The sequence below is a fragment of the Aptenodytes patagonicus genome, chromosome 1 (assembly GCF_965638725.1).
Source record: "Aptenodytes patagonicus chromosome 1, bAptPat1.pri.cur, whole genome shotgun sequence".
NCBI lineage: Eukaryota > Metazoa > Chordata > Aves > Sphenisciformes > Spheniscidae > Aptenodytes > Aptenodytes patagonicus.
Window position 1 is genome coordinate 87,850,316 of NC_134949.1, and position 23,561 is coordinate 87,873,876.

Consider the following 23,561-nt stretch of genomic DNA (forward strand, 5'->3'; position numbering starts at 1 on the left):
CAGGGGCAGAGCTTAGTCTGGGACAGAGGTGTTGCACGAGGGGTCCTCCAAAGGATGGGTGTCAATGTGGATAGAGGTGTTTGAAGGAAGATGCAGGGTCTCTGAACTGTACTGTAAAGTCCTGAGACATAACGAACGGTGTTTTGCAGGTCTTCAAGCCTACACAAGGCTGGGAGCTGCTGGGCCTGTTTAGAGGTGGAGAGAAGGCCAGTGTGTGTGCTCCTGCTCTCCAGCTTCCCCTCCCCAACCTCTCCTTTCCCTTTCACTCTGGGAGACCCCTACAAGTGATCTGTGTCTAGAGACAAGCGGGAGTGGTAGGTAGGCGTTTCTGTTTTGCTCAGCTGACGATGCTGTTTGCTTGGGCTGTGGGCCATGCTTCCACTGCTCTTTCCCTCTCTGCTGCCATCCTCAGTTCCAAACCTTGAGGAAGCTGTCCCAGGAGCCGGTGGCAACAGCCATGCCATCTGCCGTCACCCCCAGGCAGCTCACTCTGTTGTCATGGCCAGAAAGGATTCCTATGGGGGAGGGAAGAAGAGAGGTCAGGAAAAGAAGTGGGGACTGGGAGAGATGAAGGGGTTGACCACACTGAGAACACTCATCATAGGCTGTGTACCTACACCCCTGTGTATCATGCTGTCTGTTCCTGCACAACGTGTTACATTCAGAATGTGGCTAATAAGAACAAACATGCAGAAGAACATTTGTGTGTGGCATACAACCACCACCCATGGGACTGGCCAAAGAACAATGTTCTTGGGAAGGTCTGGCTAGCTGAATCCTCATACAACTTCTTTCATCCTGGAGTGGTGGTAGGACTAAGAAAGGATGGCGTCCTTGATAAGACTAAGAAATAGCAATGCCACTGGTGGGCTGCGTTATAAATTTTCAGAGGCTAGGGGCCACATCCGAAAGAAAAATGGCACTTGGGTGTATTCTGTGATACGAGCATCACAGAGTATACAAAAACGTTGGATGGAAAACCAGGTCCATGCCCAGCTCAGTGCCTGGCCACCGAGAGGTACTGTGGGCAGCTGGAACTGGCAGACAGCAGAGGCTAGGAGAAAGTAGGAAATACTACTGGTGCTTGTGAGCAGTTTTAGCTAATAGGAACCTTAATGCTCTTTTCCCCCTTGAAACAATGTTGTTTAAAGTCTTGACTTCCTTAACATTAAAAACAATAGTTCTTCTACACAAAAGATAGTTGTACTACTTATGGCGTGCTCCTTAAGTGCGAGGAAGCTTTGTTTGGTTCCAGTCAGTATAGGATGTGTCCCTTTTAGAAAAAATAAGGGCCTTTTCCTTGCCTTGGTAGGGACAGAAGACCTTGCAGGGAATGAAAGAGGGACCTTCCAGGAGCCACTCACCCACACGCTCTGCTTTCAGGGAGTCCCAGATGTTGCAGTTGAAGTCATCATATCCAGCAAGCAAGAGGCGCCCACTGCGGGATAAGGCGACTGATGTGATTCCGCAGATGATGCTCTCATGAGAGTACACTATGAGCTCCTGGTCTGCCCGGAGGTCAAAGAGACGGCAGGTAGCATCATCTGAGCCGGTGCAGATGGCTTCACCGTTAGGGAAGAACTGAGGAGGGCACACACCAGATTTTAATCAGGCTGTGCCTTACAGATTTCCTCAACATCTTCACCTCCCTGCTAACCACCAGGAAGCCACAGAGGTAGGAAAACCCAGTGGGACAAGACACTGGATTGTAAAAGTTGAGTCTGCTGCAGGGTGAGACTGATGCTTCTCCTAAGACCAAGTAGTCCCCTTCCACTTCAAGAAAGCCAATGACCTAGGGGCTAGAGCTATTGCAAGATGTCCCAGTGCTTGAAGAAGGATTATTGTCTGTTGAACTCTAGCTGTTAGTTCAGAGTTTGACAAGTGTCCACCCATTATCCCCCAGATGGGGTCTGGCATGGTTCAGAGCTACGAGAGCCTTCCTCTGTCTGATCCTCATACCCCAACCTTCTCAAACACGCTCCTTTTGTGTGTCCTTGCTCTGAGGAGCAAAAAAGAGCTCCTCAGGAGCAGGTGTGGCAGAAAACTGTATGGCTGGCAGGGTAGCCATGAGACAGGTGAGAAAGGCTGTACTAATTGAAGTCAGTGGAGGGTGGTTCAAGCAGCAGACATTGCAGGAAGCTGGTGGACTCATTTGGTTAGCAGAAAGGGATTAAACTGACAAGTTTTTTGTCCTGCCACCTCTAGGACTCTGGTTTGAATCCTTGCCTCCGAGGGGAATACTTGCCCCCAAATGTCTGACCTGCCTCCTGTGAAGTTTTCATCTTCAGAAGATCTCCCTATGATCCCAAGTTACCACCTCTGCTGTCTGGAGCTGACTAAGACTCAGCTGAGTTGGGTATTCCTGCTGCCTCACTTGTGTCTTGCACCAGGACTCCTGGAGCACGCCTGAACTGTGGTTCCCAACAGCTGCTATGAGCCAGCACCCGTGCTAGGGTGCTGAGCTCCACAGACCACAGTGCGCTGGCTGAGTCCAAGCAGCGCTTTGAGAATGGCAGTCAGACCTAGATGCTTCGGTGCCCTGGTGCCTGGGAAGAGCCAGCCTCCAAACTTCAGTGAACTCAGGCTTTAGACTGGATCATGGGGCTGAGGTCTCCTGAGACCCTTGTTGCCCACATAACTCTGACAGCTTCTTTCAACCTTGTCCCAGGACCCTGTTTCAGAGCTGGTCCACCTTCCGTTTTCCTTGCCTCCCCACCACTGTGCAGACAGCATACATACGCAGATGGCGTTGATATCGGACTCGTGCCCTGAGAAGGTCTGACGGCAGGTGCCCTCCCGCACATCCCACAGTTTGGCAGTAGCATCGCAGGCCCCAGAGATGAAGAGTTTGAAGTCTGGGGAGACAGCCAAGCTCATACAGTCCCCGGTGTGACCCAGGAACACAGTCTTCTGCTGCCCTGTCTCAATGTCCCAGAGCGCGCTGTGGGAGAGGAGAGAACTTCTCAGAGCCAACCCAGGCAGAGCAGATCTACAGCTGGGCTGAAGAGCTGTCCTACTCGCAAACAAAAGGAGGGAAACCATGGGCCTGGCTACAGCATGGGAAAATGGGTGAGAGTATCACTGGAGTCAGCTGTATACAACAGGAGATATCTTCACAGCTGTTGCTGGTCATACCTTTGCCAAAGAAGGGTTAGACCTAAGGCTGGGGGTGTGGTTTGACCGTATTCCCATAACTACAGCAGTTGAAGGGAATAGTGAGAGGAGGTAAGAGGGACCCACAGGCAAACAGCTGAAAAAGGTCTGCTGTATCCACGCTCGTAAGATGCATGGGCTATGTTCACTGGGATTCCACACTACAGCCAGGCAAACAAGCCCGGTGTAACCTTGATGTCTGATGGAAATGCCACATCCTGACTCGTCCTCGGTCAAGAGGTTCTTCCAAAGCAGGTGTTGGGATGGGGTGGGGGTGAATAAAGACTCGGCACTGCTCAGAATCACAGCACAGTGAGACCTGAGAGCCAGGAACCAAAGGATCCAGGCGCTGGCTTTGCAGGTGTCCCTTGCACGGTGGGTAAGACTTGAGAAGTGGAGCACGTATGTGGGCTTCATGTAAATTTACGATGTTTTGTGTCCTGGGATAAATGACACTGTGCTTTGTGAGAGCTGACGACATAGTCCCTACTGCTTCACCAATAGATCTGCATCTTGACCTGACTTCAACCAGGAAAAGAAGCACCTGTTCTGCCAAGGGAGGAAGAAGGGATCAGGCTTCCTAAGGTGCTGTGCATGGCTTCCCTGTGTAGGAGCAATTTGTCCTTAGATAGTGGACTGCTGCAGAGCAAAAGGACTGCACTCGCTGATGTGAGCTGTGCCTCTAAGAGCCAGAGGTCATGTCACTAGGATGCAGAAGATAGCACTCACCATGTGGTATCTCCAGAGCTAGTCACAATACTGTTGTCATCAAGAAATCGGCAGCAGGAGAGGTAACCTGGGAAGGGGGAACAAGGGAATATGAGAAATGGGACAGGGCTAGAAGAGTGAGGTTTGGAAGCAGAGGGCACCCAGGTTGCAGGCAGGCAGCCAGCACACACACCTGTATGGGCTGAGAGCTCCCTGATCACTTTGACATTGCCTTCATGAGTCTTGAGGTTGTAGATGGAGCACATGTTGTCAAGGCCCCCACAGGCCACAAAATTGCCTGAGGGGGCATAGGCACAGGTCATGACCCAGGAAGAACGCAAAGGGATGGCATGAACCTGGGAGGACAAGAAACCATGTCAGGACTCTGGCAGCAGAGAGAGCAGGGCAAGGGCACTAACTCCGAGGGGACCCACTCCAGCATCCCAGTTTGCTGCAGCCATCTGACTCCTACCTTGTTAGTTGTGTATGTGTCCCACACAATCAGTTTCCCGTCTTGTGAGGCACTGACCAGAAGTCTGTGAGAGAGGAACAAGATCATGTTAGTAGCTTTCTTCCTATCAGGGCCTTCTTGCCCTTCACACCCATGTGCTGCCCTGCACCCAGCAGACCAGCAGCATCTCTCTCACTTGGAGTCCGTGGACCAGTGCATGGCGTAGATCTTGGCCAGGTGCCCACGCAGGGTCCTTCGGGTCCGCATCTGAATGCGGCCAACAACCTCCACTCCAGACACAATCTGAGGAAAGAGTCGGGGGAGAGAAAGAATTAATCTTGGACTGGCAGGAGCTTTACTGCTCCTCACATCTCTGCCTCCTAACTCCGCTTCCCAACTGGAGACAGTCCCCCTTGGAGTGGTGCTAGCTGACCCACGCACACACACACTCACCTGCCCAGCCAGCCCTGTCCCTTACCTGAGCAAGCGTTGTGTCTGCACAGGCTTTCCGGGCATCCTGGATAAGAGACAAGAGCAGATGAGACAGAAGAAAGCCATGTGAGGAAGGCAATGGCACATGAAATTCAGGGGCATAGCCTGGGAGCTGCTAGAGGTAGGAACTGTGGATTTGCTGTGTTTGGATTGTGGCCAGCACACGGGAATCCTGGTCTGTGACCAGGGCACCTCAGCACACCAGTCAAACATCAGGAAGGTGAGTCAAAAGCTACTCAGCATCCAGTTCCCCATGCTACACCTTCTCCATGGATCCTCCCACCTGGCAGAACACCAGCTGCCTCCCAGACAGAGAAGGTCCTGGGGACACACTAGACTCTGCTCCCCTGCTGAAACAATGCCTGTGGCCACTTCCTTCTCACTGTTGTAGTCCCCTCTTCTCTCCCCCTCTTCCCCCCACCATGCTATGAAGATCTCCATTAGCACTTAAAGGGCTGTGCAGAACTGCAGAGGGCTCCAAGGATGTAGATGGAAAAAGCTCAACTCCAAGTTGTGGCTGAGGAGGAGAACTTGGACACGGGGGGGGCGGGTAGACAATCTCTCAGCAGTTTCATGACTGTTGCCAGCATTACCGCAATCTGCTTCTTCAGCTGCTCAGCCTCCTGCTTCATCTGTTCCATTTCCCCCATCTTTCTGACCTAGGGGTGGCTCCTCCACGTGGGGCAGCCTTGATTCTGTGGAGACAAATCAAAGGAGAGAGGTGTGAGGTAGAAAGGGCACTAATATGACTGCTCAGCTATGCAAATGTAGGCATCTCTGATAAGGGCTTAGCAACCATTTCTTGGCTGAATGATTGGTAATGTCGTGCTGTAACTGCTCAAAGCCCTTAGCATTTGGAAAGTTTGTACTGGCCTGATCAAAGGTCCGTTTGGTCTTGTATCCTGCTTACATGTACACTGGGAAGCTGAAGACCTCCAGAACCTCTTGCTGAGGTTCTGGCTGCACTTTCCCCCTCACCTCTTTATTTATAACCTCCCCACTCCAGGCCCTAGCAAGTCCTGGTTCCTCTTCATCAGCTTCTCCCTGTCCATCTCAGCTCCAGGAGGAGAAAACTTGATGGGGGGAGCCCACTGGCTATTTCCTATCATTTGTCCTAGGCAAAGCATCAGCAGTCAGTGCCCACCAGCTTTTTGACCACCAAAGAAATCTGGGGGCTGTTGAGGTGCTCTGTCAGGGTTCCCTTCTGGTTTCCCATCCAAAAAAAAAAAAAAAAAAAAGGTGGATACCTAGGGAATGATCTAAGAATAACATAAGCAGATGGTGGTATTTCTTTCACTTTCCTAGCCCCAGCTTTCCATTGACTTCCAAAGCTAGAGGCAGCATTACTGTATGCAAGTTCTTGATGGATTTTTCTTCTATGTGTTTGTCCACACACTTTTTGCACCCATGCTGAAATTTAACATCCTCCATGGTGAGGACTTCCACAGCTTAGTGGCATGCTCTGCAAGGAAGTTCCTGGTTCTGTTACTCCCAAAAGGCTCTAGTTCCACTTGGTGGTATCTAGCTTTTGAGTTGGAAGAATCAGCAAATAACTGGTCTCTATTCACCTCAGCATCACTTTTTTTTTTTAATAGATCTTTATCATATCCGTCTTCATCCATCTCTTATCCAGACTGCAGAGCACACTTAGTCATTCCTCCCATGTAAGCTGTTACATCCTATTATCTTTGTTGTTCTCTAAGCCCTTTTCAGCTGTTTACAGAGTATAGATGATACATTTTTGCAGAGAGGGCAATGAACCAGAACTGTAATCCATATTCGATACAGGTGCACCATACAATTTTACAGGATCTCTGTTTTGTTCTCTTTTTCTTCTTACGTGCACTTAAAACTTCACCAGTGATTCTAGCATTTCCCAGTCTTGCAGACAAATCTGGTCTTTATTGCTTCAATCTTTCTCCTGGGTAGGTATCAGTGTCCAGATGTGCTCCAGGTATTCATCATTAGAACCAGCACTTTGCCCAAGGCCAAGAAATGCTCCAGCAGCATCTGCAGAATTTCTCCTTCTAGTCCCCGTGAGTCACATCGCCTCCATCCCCCTCTGGCCTGTTGCCTGAAGGCCTCGTTTCTTCTAGCCAACGGGGCTTTGGGTCCTTCCATGCCAGGCTGCTCTCTTGCTGTGGTCAAGCACATGTAGATAGCTCCTGATTCCCACCTTTGCTCATGGTTTCATAGAGCTCTTCGAGTTTCCCTCCAGAGCCCCTTCCCCTGAACATCTCTGTGGCTTTCCTTTGATCTTCCAGGCAGGGTGAGTTTCTGCTTGGTCAATGACTGCCGAGGCATGGCTTGAGTGTAGAAAAAACAGGGAGATACAGGTTTCCCCCAGCTCCCAGGAGGCATGAGCTTATCCCGGAGGGAGGCTATTTCAGGCTATACTTTGCAGAGGAAGACTTGTACCTGCTGCCTGCAAGCCTGAACAGAGCCACAGCACTGCTGTCTCTTCCTTACTCCCTGCCCATGCACTGGACGTGGCTGCTGGCCTGGTTTGCTGACCCCAGCACGTGGCGAGGGAGCAGGAGAGGGGTGCAGAGCTGCAGTGTCAGGGCCTGGAGGCAGGTGCCACAGCAGCGGCCTGGAGCTGTCAGCCTCAGCTATGCTGAAGGACAGGGACAGACCAGCATGTGAGCTGGGCTCTTTCCACTGGTTTTTTTCTTCTCTTGTTTTGACAGAGCAGTGATGAGGAGGTTCCTCCCAGCAAGGATACATAGCTGCACCTGGTTGAGTGATGCTGGCCATGAAAACCCACCTGAATGCATTTCTCCTCCTTTGGGGAGGGGCTGGGCACCCCACACCATCTCCCAGCTAACTGACGGACTGGGCAGATGCTGGGGAAGGCCTTGCAGCTTTCAGTAGGAGGCTGCACATCCTCCTTATCTTGTGGCGTTTGCCCCTCAACTTTGGTGCACAGTCAAGCTGCAGAGACTGCATCCAGCTCTGGTCGCTGCCTCTGAGCACACCAAGTGGCAAACCTGAACTTCCAGCCACCCTTCTAACCCTACCATTGTGGTCCACACCTTCCCCTTTCTCAGTTTTCCCCAGGACTGATCCTATGTCTCCTCCATCAGCCGTAAGTGTTGGATTGCCTTTTCCTGCTGGGCCACCTCTTCCCTCTCTACTCACTCCTTCTAGTCTCCTCTGCTTGGTCCCCAAGGCCTGGCTTCCCCACAGCGATCCCTTCCTAGAGCTTCTCCCAGCTGGAACGGCACTGGCTTTCTGCCCTCCAGGCTGTCATTTCACAGACCATTGGCCATCTGAGATCATCATCCAGTCCCCTGCCCTAATCTGTGGACTTCTGCTTGTGCCCACCCAGACCTACACGGAGGTGGGAGCCTTGTTCTCTCTTCCTTCCAATTTCTGCCCCAGGTGAAGCTGGCTGCACATGTCCTCCCCACCACCTGTTGGGTCCCCAGTCTTCCTTGCATCTCTCCTGCTTTTTTACCATCCCCTTCCCCTCCCCAGGTGTTTCTTTCTCAATGCTGGCACTTGCACAGGAGACTCAGTTGACAGGTGCCTGCTGTGTGAAGCTGCACAACCAGATGAGGGGCTTTCGGAGCTGGCAGGTGGATCAAAGGGCAGGGGCACGATGTCGAGGACGGATAAAAAGGGCTAAATATAGAGAAGGTGCAGCTCAGGTTCAGGACTCTGTCCAAACCTTTAAATCCCTTTCAGAGGACACTCTAAATGAAGCTGGGAATTGTTCTCAGCCTCAGAAGGACAAGGAGCCACAGATGAGCGATAATAATAGCTCCAGCTTTGCCTGTCACCTCCACCCATCACATCCCAGTGCAATTTGTGGAGAGTGAATTATCTGGTCCCCAGTGGAGTGCAGCTGCCTCCCAGGAGGCCCATGGCAGGTGTGCAAAAGAGCAGCTTGTCATGGTCATGTAAATTTAGGACAGGAAATGGGGGAACAACAGGGGGAAGGGGAATGGAGTTTGGAGTCTGACCAAGGCACGTTCCTGCCATGACCAGCGGAACCTTGGGGATGCATGTTTCTTGTGGATCTATGAATCAGCTCACAGTTGCTCATGGTAGCTGCCCAGCCTGGTTTTAACGGGAAAGGCTTCTAAATGTTGCACACTCAGTGCTTTCTGGAAGTAAGGGCTCTTTCGGGTGAATGCTAAGCAGTAGAGGAAACCAAGTCCTTAGGTACCTTTGAAAAAGCAATTCACCACTATCACCCCAGCATTGCAAAGAGCTACTGACAGGAGGACCTTGGCACCAGCGCTGGTCCAGAGTTGTGCCTCCTACAAGCATCACTGAGGAGAATGGCACAGCCAAACAGAGCCTGGGCTTAGTCGGTTCACACCAGCCCTCTTCTGAGCTCTGCCTTGGCTGTGCTCATCCAGTTCACAGTTCTTGGCTTTTGAAACCACATTTCATTTCTCCTGCTCTCCAACATGACAGTTCTTTCCCCTCCTGCCTTTTCTGACAAACTTGCTGGAGGCACCTGCTGTAGCACTCCTGTCTGTGGGCAACCAGACCCATCCTGAGCCCTTGGGTGTCTGCTCATAGCAGACCAAATGCCTCTACTGTGGTGCGAGGCTGAGTGGGGTCTGGAATCATCCGTCTTCTGCCTTTTGCTGCCACGCCATGACTTTTCAGGGCAGTGGCTACATCCCTTGCACCATGCCATGGTGGGGGCCCAGCCTGCACCCCAGGGGCTGTCCTACCGAGCCACCTGCATCACTCCCTTGCGGGGATCGAGGCGCAAGTGATGGGTGCGAAGAAAGGGGAGGTGAACTCCCTTATTTCCTATCCTCTGGGTAACTTTCCCCACACTGGGAAGGGAGTGGTCCCTTTGTGGGATGCTGAGAGAGGGCTGTAAATAGAAAAGGGAAAGGTGCAGGAGGGATATCTGAGTATTAATAGGCAGCATCCCTGGGTCTCTGTGTAATCCCTGGCTGGCCTTGCATGCTCATCCTGGTGACCCTGGGCTCCTTGCAGAGCTGGATACAGAGATGATCCCCCTCTTCTGTGATGGAGATCAAAGGCCAGGGTAAAATTACCCTGCTCTGCTCCTTGCTTTCCGAGGGTTCCTTCTCCATCCAGAAAAGCAGTCAGCTGCAAAGAGGTGTGCACAGGGGCGCACCGGGAGTGCAGGACTGTGTACGGGTAGCGAGCGCCAGGTCCCTCAGGGGAGGCGTTACCCTCCTGTTCCAGACTGGAAACTGGTGAGATTTGCCTGCCAAGGGGAAAACAAGCAACCCCATCCCAGTGCAAAGCCCCTCATCATAGTAAAGACATCTCAGCGCTAACCCCAACTCCTTCCCCACCATGACCTTCCCTCCCACATCCTCAGATGGGATCAGCCCACGTACAAAAACTCCCCATGGTGTCACACCAAGAAACCCAGGGTCCCAAGTGCCAGGCTCACCAAGGTGACCTCAGGCATCACAAGGCAGCATCCTTACCGGGATCTGTAGAGCCAGGTGGGTTGCAGTCCCCCCTGGATGGGACTCTCACGGCCTGCCTCCCCTGCTGAGAATGGCTCCCCGACAGCCAGAAGCTCCTTGTCCCTGTGCGGTCTCCAGTCAGTCCTGCCCTTCCACCCAGCGAGTCTCTTGCTTCCTCTCTGTTCCTCAGCCTCTCCCAGGACTGATCTCCCCATGGGGAGCTGGAAGGCTGTGGACGGGAGGGGTTGGGGGAGGGCTGATTCCAGGAGCAGCGTCAGGCAAATTAAATCAGACACCAGAGACTTGGGGAAATCGGATTGGGACATAATGCAAAGCAGGTGGATGGGGAGGGGTGAAAAGAGAGTAGCACGCTGCTCCTGAAGGGAAAGAAACCATCACAGGTGGATTTGACTCCCTCTGTTTATATCAGCAACAAACTAATAAAGTGAAGATTAGCCAGAACACGCTAGGATTATCAGCCACTGGGGCAGGGCTTGCTGCACCTCACAGTCCACAAGAATTCCCGTTTTCCCGGGGACAGCGTGCCGCTTGTGTCCTGGGCAGGGCGGGAAGAGGGATGGTGCCACCCACAGTGGCCCTGCCAAGGGAAAACCCATGGCAGGGCTGGGGTCGCACCCTCTCTGGGCAGCAAACTGGGCTCTGCATGGGGAAAACTGAACTGGGCACAGGGGCCAGGGGTGGCAAAAGATTTGGTGGCGTGCCTTTTGGCAGCCACCTTAGTGAGATGCTGCGAGAGGATTATCTTGGCCTCAATCTCTTTTAATCTCTCCCACAGCTTTGGCCCAAGCCTGAGATAAATACCTTTTAACGGATCTCATCTGACGTCAGGAGGCCATCAGTCTAATCACCCAAGCCACCTTTGGGCAAAGCAAGCCAGAGATGTGGACACTGACCCCTCACCCCCCAACACGTCCTCGTCAAGCAGGAACCATCCAGCGCCCCCACATAAATCATTGGGACGGTCGTGTGAGTGCTAGGATGTGATGGACCTCCTGCCAGGGAGAGGCAATTTGAAATGCACGCACCAAATTGTCTTTTTCCTATGACCCTGGGGAGGACGGGAGGCAAAAAGGGTTGCCGATGCAGGTTTCCCAAGCTTGTGTGTTAAGGAAGTGCCAGGATTCAGATTGAGGAAAAAATTCCCTTTCTATAGAGCAGGGGCCCTGTGCCAACAGCGACGAGGGGATCACCCACCCACCTCTTAGACCACTGGCCTTGGCCCTACAGATTTCTTCCATCTGAACTGTAGTTGGCACCTCCATGCACAACTCTCATCAAGGCCTGTGTATGTCATGACCACAGATTGATCTCTGGCTCCAGTGCTTTGCAGGAAAAGGGTCACTGCTCTTTTTGATACTCCATATCCACCCCATTCAATTCCTGTTTGGCTACAATATAATCGCATCTCGGGACACTAATCCCCTGGGCAGTGACAGCAGATTGTCTTTGTATCACGGTGGAAAAAGATAAACAAAATACCTCTTCTGCTTTCAGAGGCAATTTCGTGCATGAAGCTGAAAAAAAAAGAAGAGAAGCCTTGCTGCAGGGAAACATAAGCAGTGCCTTTTCTTAAAGGCACTCCTCACCCTTTCCGGGGGTTAGGCATGGCAGAGCCGACTTTCTCTCTTGCTCTCCCTTATTGGAAGTAGCTGGCATCTGGGAAAATACTTTGTTTTCTTTCACTGAGGGCTCCATCTCCTTCCACCATTTGTTAATTAAATTTCCATCAGCAACGAGTGTGCAAGTCCCCCTCCTGGTATACAGACTCAAGCTCCCACCAACATGTGTCCAGCATTTTGCTTTTATTCCATATATTCACAGTCCCTCACCTTCCCTCTCTCAGACCAACTGCGAGTTTCTGGAGTTTGCAGGTGCCCAGGAAATTCAGAGACTTCTGTTTTGAGTTCCTGAATGTGAGACAGCCCTTGCTGAAAGACCCCAGGCTCCTCTTCCCCCTCTCGGATTTGGCCCTGGATGACCAAGAAGCTGGCCCTGAGAGGAGTGGGGTGAGGAGACCCTGCCTTCTTACTTCTGAGTGACACAAACATGTTGGTGAGGCAGTGAAGAAAGTTCCTGGTGACTTTAATACTCTGTCCCTGCTCCCATTTTTCAGCTGCTGGGATGTCACGGAGAAGAAAGCTGCATCCCTCCCCATCACTACGGCTCTAGCATGCTAATACACTGCTCCAGGCCACTGAGGTCCCGGTGCTACCAAGACCTGCCAGGCCATGGTGTGTGCCAGTCCTGCCCCTGGGGCCCCGCATACTCAGAATTCATCTCTGGCCCGCAGCTCCTTGGGGTGCTGCGTCCTGTCTGAGCCAGGCTTGTGTCTGCGGCTTGTGGGCCTGGCTCCGCCGCTGGGAACGGGAAGCTCTGAGGAGGATCTGCCTCTGTGATCAGCCTCCTGATGTTCTTCTCCATCAGGCCGGTCCTGCTCCACAGCCCTCTGTTCCATCAGCTCCTCTGCCTTCACCCGCTCCTGCAGCCATGGAGACAGAGATGATGTGAACCCCTCCCTGCTAGGGTCTTCATCCTGCTCGCCGGGGCTGACAAGACACATCTTGTCATCCATCCATCCATCCGTCCATCCATCCACACCCATCCAACCCCACCCCAGAGCCCATTCTCTCTTGCGGGACCCATCACAGGCTGGTCCTTCCACCAGGTACCTTGTCAGAGGACAAGCCCCAGCTGCTGCACTAGGCCCTGCCCCATGGGAAAGCCCACAAGCCGTTCCTCAGAGGGATTTGATCTAGCTTGGGAGATACTCATATCCATTTCCCCAGCATGGTCCTTTACCTGCTCGGCATGCTCCTGGGAGTGTGTGTACCAGAGAGCAATGGCGCAGCGCCTCCCGCGGCTCACTGCCCACACACCATGGGGGTTCTCCTTGCCAGAGCTGAAGGCTACCAGCCTCCCACACTTAGGATGCACCTCGGCCTGCCAGGAGAGAGAGGACACAATGAAGCCAGCAGCCCCCTGCTCTGGGGTATACGGTTGTTGTACAGAAGTAATGTTGCCTCTGAGAAGGTGGAACAGCGGAGAGCCACTAGGCATCCACTGCCAGTCTATGAGCAAGATAGACCTTGGGGAGGGACAGAGAGAATCAAAGGGACAACCTATGTCACAGATGCCCACAGACTGCAAAGAGCTGGAATATCTCAGCTAGAAAGGAGTTAACCTCTCCTCTGTCTGAGATTTGCCTCAATTTGCCTTTAGCTGTCCCTATTTGAATCTGCCACAGCACCAGCACTGTATTTTTTTTGTACTGGTGGGATCCAATAACCAACTAGTTTCCTCCCACCCAGACTAAGCCTCACCCTCAGACCTCCCTCCTCCTTTTGGCCAGTCCCAGACTTACTGTGACAGTCACAGTGTCCATTTCAGTGAAGAAAAGGCCCCCACCTTGGAAATCATCATTGAGGTAGAGAATGCCACTGTGGACAAAAAGAAAGAGGACATATGGATGGTGAAGCTCATTCCTCTCAGGTGCTTCCCCACACTCCTTGTCACAGGAGGCTGTGGCACCTGAATGATACCACAGGTTCAAAAAGTGACTAGACAGACCAATTAACAGCAGAATCCATTTGGGGGTGTTAAATACAGCAGTGCCTAACTCAGGGGAGTCCCTGAGCTGCAAGCCACAGGAGGCTAGGGGAGTATGCCAGGGAGTTAGCTCTACGCGCTTGTCCTGTTTTGTTTTTATTTTAATCATCTGCAGCATGCATCTGTGGCACTGTTGTAACAATGCCCTGGGGTAGACAGACCTTGGTTCTGACCTGGCATGATGTTATGTTTTAAGATTGGAAATAATCCAAAGCCTGGAAGAGGAGACTGATCAGCAAAGAAAGCCATGTCTTAAGAGTCAAGGAATTTCAGGGTAACGTAAGAATGGTCAAAAAGAGGCTTAGTGCATGCAGAAAAGAAAATTAAAACAAGAAATTTCTTTACTAACGTTAGACAAAATGAGAAGTACTGAGGCCACTGTGCAGTGCAGGTGAGACCGCAGTCAACTAGGTGAAAGAATGGACCACAAACTACTTGAGTTCCTCTTGGTATTCAATTAAGCTGACAGAAAACGTCAGAGGAACATGAGAGGCTCATTAATGGGACTGGGAGAAAGAAACAGAAATCAACACTGTGTCTGCTGAAGTAAAATGTTAAGGACATAAGGACAGTGAGAGGATTACTAACCCTGAAACCCAGGAAGTTATAGCTCTTATGCCATAGGGTTTTAATAAGACTGTGAAGTCAGGGTGGTAACAAAACTGGAGAAAAGCAGGGATAGCTCTCACATGCACAAAGGGGCCAGAGGGTAGGGATAATGGTTGAAGCACAAACAGGACTGTTAGCCTGACCTCAGTAGTCTGCAGGGCTTTAGACTCCATTTCTGAGGAGAAGGATAATTGAAGGACAAGAGGTAAATGGAAAACGGTCTTAAAATGTAACATGGGGGTACTAAAAGCAGATTGGGCTAGCCACACAACCTTTCACAAAACAGTTGCTTTCCCAAGGAAAGACAATATGCTCGATCTCAGCAGTTTGGACTCTGGTAAAAGTACTCAGAACGGTGCCACTAGAGAAATTACTAATGAACACAGAGAAGGTGAAGAAGAGCACGTGAACAGCACACAGTGACTAGTGCACCACTGGCACCGAAAGGAGTACTGTTCACCTGGAGGAGGATCACTGGAACTCTTGGACCCCTGGGCCCAATCCTGTCCAATAGTTTCATTAATGACCATAGCACAAATACACAGAAGAGATCCAGGAAGTTTGGAGCACAAGGACCTCTTTCAAAAGGACACTGGAAGAGCTCAGCCCTTGTGAGTTGGTTGGTCAGTCACAATTCACTCTGCAAGAGGACAGGAATACTCCTGGAAATAGCTCAGTGGCATAGATCCCAGGAAGATATTTTAACATACATTCAAGTAGAAGTCAGAGAAGCCCGCTAGCCAGGGAGGAGTGAGGTGACAGGACAGCTTTCCCACAGGAGGGACAGAGATCTAACCAGTTACATGAGAGAGCCTGGTAGCTTTACAATCTGACTATACCAAGTCAACATCTGTATCAGAAGGGAAATGGACTTAATGATGCTGGAATTCCCTCTAAAGTCCCACCTCCTTACCATAGGCTGCTCAGAGAAGATTTCTGCTCTGGGTACAGCTACCACTCAAAGAAAAGGCGAATAAGATTTCTGGATGCTCAGGGATGGCATGGTAAATAGGAGGAATCAACTGTAGCGAACTGACCTCATTTGGCTGCAGTGTGCAACAACTGTCGCCATCTTTAAAATATATTTCAGGTTCTTTCACAGAAGAGTAACAAAACCTGCCACAGGCTGGAAAAAAACTCTCATAAGGAATGGAAAAACCCAACACAAAGTATTGGCAGTCAATCTTGAGAGATGAACGGAGAGAATAGTCACCAAAGTACACTGACTGCTCAAACAAAGGAAATCCAAAGAGCTTGGTTCTCCCTCTCCTGTAATGCACGGAAGACTGTGAAAGATGGAACCTGATTAGAAGAAACAGACTGTCATAAGCGCTGGCAGTGGACTGTAGTACTGCAGTAGACCCACAAGACAATAATTTGATATCATGGTTCTAGTCCGTGCAGCCTTCCAGCCTCGCTCTGCTTTCCGTTAATGCTGGCTGTGAGGAGGGAGAAGGGAGAAAGGAGAAAGGGCAGATCTTCCTAGCCTAGGGAAGGTGTTTCACACCTTGTTCTGAAGCCACTGGTGCAGCCTTCTGCCTGATGCTACAGTCCTGGCTGGCTTTGAGCCAACACCACATCACCTGGTTTATATAAGCTGAGCTTATCCTCTGATGGGGCCAGGGAGACGTTCTGATCTCCACATGATCTAATGCAGGTCCCCTTCTTCTCTTACCTGTAGTCCCTGTACACATAGGCAGGTGGTTCTCTCCAGCACTCTTGCCCCTCAGGATCCAAGAGACAATTATCAGCATGGACAGGATGACTAAGATCCATGCGACCTTCCTGTTCCTCTGAAAAGGGAAGTTACAAAAAGGAGTATGGGCATTTTCGTTTCAAGAAAGAATAAGGCAGAGAGAAAGGAACACAGTGAGAGTGAAGGGAAGAGAGTCTCCTGAGAGCACATGGCTGGGACTGAGGAGACTCTCTAGGAGACGGGGACTAACAGGGTGAAAGGTTCTTTACCGTCCACAGCCGTGCGGCACACAAGGTGTGTGAATGAGAAATGGAGTTTCTTTCCAGGAGTAAAATAGGACTCTATGATTTTCCGCGATTTCTCACTGGCCTGCAGAAGCAATTTGGCATCTCTCCAGTCCACGTCCCCATTCTGGGCCAGCTACAAGTGAAAAACAAGCCTGTTAGAGTGTCTTTGTGTGTAAGTGTTCTAAGAAGTGGTACATGTACACAGTACAGAAGAAGAGACCTGTGTAAAGTCCTGTGGTGACACATGTAAGAAAATAACATGTTTTCTCATGTAAATATAAGTCAGGAGTACACCTGTACAGCACAGCAATTCTTTCCTTCTACTCAGCACATGAAGCCACATCTGGAATGCAGCATCATTTTGGGTCCCCGAGTACACAAGGGACACTAGCAAACTGGAGTGGGTCTTCAGTGAAGGGTCTTAAGACGGCAGGGGTGCTGGAGCACAACTTAGAAAAAGATGCTGAAAGAGCTATGTTTCTTCAGCCTAGAGAAGACCAAAGGAGGGTCTAACTACAGTCTCCTGTCACCTAAAAGGGGGTTACAGAGAAGATGGAGACAGTCTCTTCTCAGAGGGACACACTGAAAAGACAAGAGGCAACAGGCAAAAGCTGCAGCAAGGGAAATTTTGGCTAGATATAAAGAAAAATTTCACCCTCCCGAGAGTGGTACAGCACTGAAACAGGTGCCTAGAGAGGATGGGGAATCTCCACCCTTGGAGATGTTCAGGACTTGCCTGCACAAAGTCTTGAGGGATCTCATCTAGCTTTGGAATTAGCCATGCTGTGAGCAGGGGGTCAGACTAGAGATCTCCAGAGGCTCCTTCCACCTTAATTTATTCTCCAATTCTAAGCTAAGCATGTCTGTTAGACTACCGCACAGGGACAAGTAGCAATCCCGAAACCCTGTCTCACAGGAGAGAAAGCACTTGTCAAGTCCTCCATGTACAATGTGCCTAAACGTGATCGTGGAGGAATAGGGTCAGGGGAGACCGCACGTGCTTGTGAGGAAGATAACACACCCATGACCCCATCCAGAGTGCACTTCACAGAGAAAAACGCTCGGGTGGCAAACACTTTCTGGACAATCAAGAAGGCGGCAGACTCACAGAGCCACTTACCTGCATGGCCTTCAAAACGGTTAACCCTTCAAATCTCTCATGTGGGGTGTGAGGCGACCGTCTTGCCCGGTAGCCATCTCCTGCTTCTCCTGCTGCCTGGAATAGAAGGATAGAGATGACACACATTAGGCTGCCATCTCTCCTCCATGGAAACACTACAACCCTGCCAGCTGGGGAGGAAAGTACACATACAGGAGCTCCTACAAGACCCAGGCCTCACCTTTGTCAGCCGGAGGAGGTCCTTACACTCAGACTCGGTCAGCACTCCGTCGAACACAACCCTCTGGGTTCCATTCATCTGGTGGGAATCCATCGTGACAGCAATACCCTCAAAAGGCAAAGGACCTGTTGAGAAGCAAGTACAGATAGGCATGAGCAAGCTTTGGACAAGAAGCCCTCAGACACCAACCCCCAGCCTGGATAAGGAAGTGGAGGGTCACTATACATTCTCTGAGAAGACAGGACAGTTCCCCAGAAGTGCCCACTCCTCGCAGACCTGGGCCACTTGCACCCCTCACATGCTTCAGGGGAACCAGAGCATCAGCTGGGGAAGCTGGCCTACAGCGAGTGCTTCAGGAGCCAGCAGAAACTTGGGGCTTGCTGGGAGAGCAGCAGGGAGCTGGGGAAACTTGAGTGCACTGTGGATCGCAGCAGCAGAACAGGTCCAGCCTACTGGGGTGAGGCTCTGGAGAAAAGAAGCAGGTAAACACCTCCATCAACCCTCCTTTCAATCATACATCTTATCCCAGAATTATCTCCAGTGAATCTTTCTACTTTCTTCAGCCCCAAAGGGAAGCAATGGGTGGTAGCTGGTGATTTGGTCTTTCGATCTTTGGCCTTTCCCCCCCCCTGCCATCTGACCTCTGGATGGTCAGGAATGCCAAGACACTCAGGCCCTCAGAATGATCTGCTCTCCCATGTGTCACAGCAGAGAACCACTTGGGGTCACTTCAAGCAAAGACTCCAGGACAGAGCCCTGCAAGAGGCTGTGGGTCCACACATAAGAATAGAGGACCAGCAAGAACATGGGACTCTGCACTGCAGTCTATAGCATTCAGCCACAAACCATTTGGACTTGTGTTTTTCAGGGAAAGACTTGCCCAAGCCGAATAGCCTGTTTCCAGTTTCCATTTCCCCCCCTCTCTCCTTTTTCCCTTCAGAAAAATGTTGTTTGAAGTTGGGCTGGTTGAACCAGGTTTGGTGTAGACACTCCTGCCACACTGAACAGGGATCTGCATGTCCACAGGCTTGTCACGTATTCAGGCACCACTGCTCTCAGCTTCTCCAGCCACAGTGCTCTTTGAGTTCCCATCCCAGAGATGTACGCAGTGAGATTTTGCAAGATTACACATGCATCAAAGAGGGAGAAAAGAAACAGTGAGAAGACTTGCTGAGCCATTCGAGTCAGTCTGCATCTATGCTAGCATTCAAATGTCTGAGGATGGAAGAAAAGACAGCATTTAGCCCGACTAAGCCTGGCTGACTGCATCCAAGTCCTTCTTCAAGCTCTTTTACTCACCCCTCTTCTTCCTCCCTTCCACATCCAGAGTTTCCTGCTTTTGCTTCTCCTGATCCTCTCTCGGGAACAAGGGAAAAAACAGAGACCCGGGCTGTCAGTACACAGAGCTATGCCTAACCCTCCTCTGTGGTAGCATTTCACACCCTTCCTGTTCCTGTTTTGCCCATTCCTCAGTAGGTATTACTGTTCCTTGTACCACCCCTGCCAGTCCAACCCCATCCCCTACTTCCAACACTTATATTTCAGTCCTAGTCGACTTGGCCAACCTTACCTGTGTTTCTCCTTTAGGTTTTCAGGAATCAGCTCATCTGGAGTCCAAAGATCCTGTAGGAACAAATGCAGACTGTTCAGTACACAACAAACTTCTCCCACATTGAATCATGTCAAGCAGCCAGTTCCTTGTCCTGCTTCTCCAGTGAATATCAGACCAATGGTTCTGGCCTGCTTCTGACGACAGCCAGATTGGGCTAATGCATATGGTTAAGCAGCAGTTTCAAACTAACTTCAGTCCTGGAGCAGCAGAAAGGCCTTAAAGATCCACTTCATAAGGACTTGGGGGTCCTTCTCATCAGCATCTGATCCTTTCTGGATCATGTGCTACTGAAGTGAATTCTGGCAACTGTCTTGGTGAAATCAGGGCAGCAAGATTAAGATGATACTGTTACTTACAGGGTCGTTAAAAGTTCCTCCTAGATGCTCCACTGCATAATAAATCAGCTTCTTCTCCATCAAAGATCTCTGCACATAATGTTGAATACTCTAAGGAAGCAAAGAGGCTGTCAAACAACCACCCTACAAAAGACAACCCCATCCCTGTCCAGGGCAGAAACCTGCCCCAACACACTGCTGTGCACTATGAAAGCCCAGTTCTGTCCTGAAGGGACCCTGCCTGGTACAGACTACAAGTAAACTCAGGCTTCAGTTTCTTCAGTCCTGGGCTTGGCACACATCTGCAGTGAAACACGTTTCCCTTTTTGTCTCCTGGACTGTGATCCTGTCGTATGCGACAGGGGAGGGCCAAAAAGTACAGACCTGGGGTTATAACTACCTCTCTGGCTGTGACAGCTGTGTCCTCTCCCAGTACTGTGCGATACACTTTCATTTTCTCCAACATTGGCTCATCCGCGGGATAGAAGAGCAAGTAGGAAGCAGCACATTCAGCAGCCAGTGCCTGGTTCCCAACTTGGGCAGGGACAGAACAGAACAAACAGATATGTCTCTGAAAGGACGTTAGCAGCAAATGTGTATAGGCCAGCAGCACCCAATGCCCCAGTCAGGATCCGGCAGTAGGAGGCCTTACACTGAGTACACATCAACCCCTGCTTAGTTGGGCCTCTACCCAGCGATGGGCAGAGAATACAGGGAATGAGCCCAGTGAAGAATGGGCTCATTTTCAATACTTATTGGGAGCTTGTTCAGAGGAGGCAGAGGAAAAAAAAGTATATATTTGGAAGAAAGATGGTCCCATCTCCCTCACCCAATAGACATGATGAGGGGTCTGGAGGCTTCTTTGAGATACAAGTTTTACCAATGGTCTGACAGAGGAGATGAGAGACAATTGGGTCAGTGTGGGAAGGAACAGAGGTATCCAAGAGAAGAGCTGAGGAATGTGTGAAAGTGACGGGGTGACAGGATGAACAATGTCATGACAGGCCATCAGTTCAGCGAGGGCAGGCAGGCCTGACTCAGAAGGAACACCACTGCTGAGATGAGATGCACGTGCATGCTCTAGATAGGAAGTGGGGGCCTGGTCTGGAGCCACGTACTGAAAAGGAGGGTATAAAATACACAGCAGATAGTTGGAGCAAGGACTTGAAATGGCGAGTGCTGGAAGAAAGAAGTGGGAACAGCCACACATTACAGAAGCTGCACAAGGAGACTGAAGTGGACCACAAGGGACCTCTCCCAAGGTGGCCACAGGCTTAAGCAAGAGAAGAGAGGTTCTGGGAAGAGTCAGGGGGCAGAAGCGGGGAGAGAGAGGTAGAGCTCAGGTCAGTGTGCCACTTCTCCCCATGACATGCTGCCCTCTAGGTCCAGAGGCAAAGGGCAAGTTTAGGGGTGCTACAGCATAACTCGCGGGCTGTGGCTCTGCTCACCTTGATCGTAGGCAAACTGCAGTAAATCAAGATGAGATGGTATGAAATCTTCTGTGGCAGAAATCCGCCCTGGCTTTGTGGCAATTTCAAGGACACACTGCTGTCTGCACTTCAAAACCTGAATATAATGGGCTGCAAGAGAGAGGAGCAAGAAAGGCAGTAGCTCGCACTTCTTCCAGACAGGAGCGCTGGGAAATGGGGCATGTCCGGTGTGGGGAGCATGGCCTTCCTACCCAACCCTCTGTGCCTCTAATGCTACCTGCAATGGCTTCGTACAGGCCAGGTTGCATCTCCTCCTCCTCGTCGTCCTCATCCTCCCAAGGCCCTTCACACAGGGCACGACACTCTTCCAGTGCTGACAGCGCCTCTGTGAGTGACTCCTCCAGCCTGGCCACAGCCTGCAGGTACTCATCCGCATTGTAGTGCTGCACCCCAGCCTCGTATGCTTCCTGCGAAGGACAGATCCAGGTCACTCATCAGTGTGGGTGACAGCAAAGGACACCCTGAGACTTCAAGTCACTCACAGGGTAGTGCTGACATCTAGGGGCCTGCCTGACCATGCACAGCCCACCATGCAGTGACAGAAAATCTTCCGGGCTTAAGCCAAATATACTTCTCCAAGGCCCTGCAGCCTGCCATAACTGTCACCAGTAAGTCTGTGTCACACTTGCAATGGTTTGTCTTCACCCTGAAGAGAAGGCTTCAGGGAGACCTTCCTGCAGCCTTTCAAATACAAAGGCGGCTTATAAGAAAGACTGAGTGAGACTTTTGACCAAGGCCTGTAGTGACAGGACAAGGGACAACGGTTTTAAACTGAAAGAGGGTAGGTTTAGACTGGAGATAAGGAAGACATTTGTTACGATGAGGGTGGTGAGACACTGGAGCACGCTGTCCAGAGAATGCCCCATCCCTGGAAGTGTTCAAGGTCAGGTGGACGGGGCTTTGAGCAACCTGATCTACTGAAAGATGTACCTGCTCATGGCAGGGGGTTGGACTAGGTGATCTTTAAAGGTCCTTCCAGCCTAAACCATTCTATGATTCTATGTATCGGGGCCTTGTCTCAAGCCATGGCCCTTGTGTGGGAACAGATCAGGGTCCCAGACTGGTCCCTAGGATGGGATAAGAGCTGCTGACACCTGGTTCCCCATCGAACCCTCACCCAGTGCGGCGTGGCCTCCAGGTCCCGGAAGTTGTCCGACTTCACCCCTGACATACGCCGGTACTTCTCTATGTCCTCCCGCATTTGGAGGTGCTGGGGATTAGCGACGAAGAAGGTGTGAGCGGCGGACACGGCCTGATCCAGCTTCTTCAGCTGTGGAGAAAAGGCAGCAGCGCCTATCACACTCTTGTGGGCCCCCTTCTCTTCACACCCACCCCTCACCCCAGCTGCTCCCTGAATTCACCCTCAAGGCACCTGTGCCCTGCGCTGCCCAACCAGCCTGTGCCCCCAGGCTGGCGAGCCCTTGCCCACCACCTCCTCAGCTGGCCGGTGGCCCTCCAGGAGAGCCGCGCAGAGCCAGCACCCTGTCTTTGCTGACAGAGGCCCTCGGGGCCTGCCCGGGGGTAGTGACTCCCAAGCCCCTAGGGAGAGCCCACCCCGGGGGGGGGCCCCTCGCCGCCGCCGGGGCCGGTCCCCACCTGGAAGAAGGCCACCTGGAGGTAGTTGTAGGGCTCCCTCTGCTCGAAGTCCCGGCGGATGGCGTGGCTGGCGCGGTGGGCGGAGGGCGCGGCGCCCAGCTGGCGCCCCAAGCAGTGCTGCAGGCAGTCGGCGCGCTGCAGCACCCGGCCGAAGAGGGCGGCCTCCCAGGGCCCGGCCCCCGGCGGCTCGCCGAGGAAGGCCGCCTCTCGGCGGCAGGCGGCGCGGCAGGCGCGGCGGGCCGCCCGCAGCCCCGCGTAGCTGTGGAGGGCGCGCTGCAGCAGCTCGGCCGCCCGCCCCCAGTCCCGAGCGAAGTACGCCCGCACCCCGTCCGCGTACAGCAGGTCATAGGGGACCAGGCGGCCCGGCGACGTGGCGGCGGCGGCGGCGAGGAGGAGGCAGACGCAGAGGAGGGAGGCCATGGCCGAGCCGCCGGGGAGAAGGAGGAGGAAAGGGGGTCCGGGGCGGGTAGGCGTCCTGGCGGGCCCCGGGCTAGGCCCACCCAGGGGGCCGGGCCGGGCGGGCCGACGGGCGGTGCAGGGCCGGGGCCGGGGTGGGCGGGCAGCTCGGCGTCCAGGTGGGGGAGCGGGGGAGAGGGCCGCTGTCCGGGGCAAGGCCCGGCTCGGCTCCCGTCCCCACGTCTCCGCGGGAGCATGTCCTGCTGCGCCAGCTGAGACCTGCCGCCACTTCGTGGGCGCCTGGACCAGCCCGGTGCTGGTCCTGTGCGGGCCAGCAGAGCCCTGGCACCTC

General features: G+C 52.2%; 2 protein-coding genes across 2 annotated transcripts; both read right to left on the minus strand.

Annotated features, from left to right (window-relative positions):
- Positions 1-408: 408 nt before the first annotated feature.
- GNB3 (G protein subunit beta 3) lies at positions 409-5,454 on the minus strand. The gene is made up of 9 exons (XM_076347143.1): positions 5,398-5,454; positions 4,791-4,829; positions 4,509-4,615; positions 4,334-4,397; positions 4,055-4,217; positions 3,883-3,949; positions 2,740-2,941; positions 1,365-1,581; positions 409-515 (listed from the first exon to the last, which is right to left on the minus strand). The coding sequence occupies exons 1-9, from the start codon at positions 5,452-5,454 to the stop codon at positions 409-411; spliced, it is 1,023 nt and encodes a 340-aa protein (XP_076203258.1).
- Positions 5,455-12,027: 6,573 nt separating this feature from the next.
- Positions 12,028-23,247, minus strand: P3H3 (prolyl 3-hydroxylase 3). Its single transcript, XM_076347181.1, has 15 exons — positions 22,814-23,247; positions 22,335-22,487; positions 21,435-21,624; positions 21,176-21,307; positions 20,128-20,261; positions 19,749-19,838; positions 19,351-19,403; positions 19,080-19,138; positions 17,781-17,905; positions 17,561-17,656; positions 16,423-16,573; positions 16,133-16,250; positions 13,604-13,679; positions 13,042-13,182; positions 12,028-12,721 (listed from the first exon to the last, which is right to left on the minus strand). The coding sequence occupies exons 1-15, from the start codon at positions 23,231-23,233 to the stop codon at positions 12,509-12,511; spliced, it is 2,151 nt and encodes a 716-aa protein (XP_076203296.1). The 5' UTR covers positions 23,234-23,247; the 3' UTR covers positions 12,028-12,508.
- Positions 23,248-23,561: the final 314 nt, after the last annotated feature.

Bases quoted from the DNA above. Each gene is read 5' to 3' on its own strand.
- P3H3 (XM_076347181.1), bottom strand. From the start codon at position 23,233: ATGGCCTCCCTCCTCTGCGTCTGCCTCCTCCTCGCCGCCGCCGCCGCC. The intron at 22,488-22,813 runs GTGGGGACCGGC...TTTTCTCCACAG, and splicing joins TCCAGGTGGCCTTCTTCCAG to CTGAAGAAGCTGGATCAGGC. The intron at 21,308-21,434 runs GTAGCATTAGAG...TCTCTCTTGCAG, and splicing joins CCTGTACGAAGCCATTGCAG to CCCATTATATTCAGGTTTTG.
- GNB3 (XM_076347143.1), bottom strand. From the start codon at position 5,454: ATGGGGGAAATGGAACAGATGAAGCAGGAGGCTGAGCAGCTGAAGAAG. The intron at 3,950-4,054 runs GTGTGTGTGCTG...CCCCCTTCCCAG, and splicing joins GGAGCTCTCAGCCCATACAG to GTTACCTCTCCTGCTGCCGA. The intron at 2,942-3,882 runs GTGAGTGCTATC...CCTCTCCCACAG, and splicing joins AGCTCTGGAGATACCACATG to CGCGCTCTGGGACATTGAGA.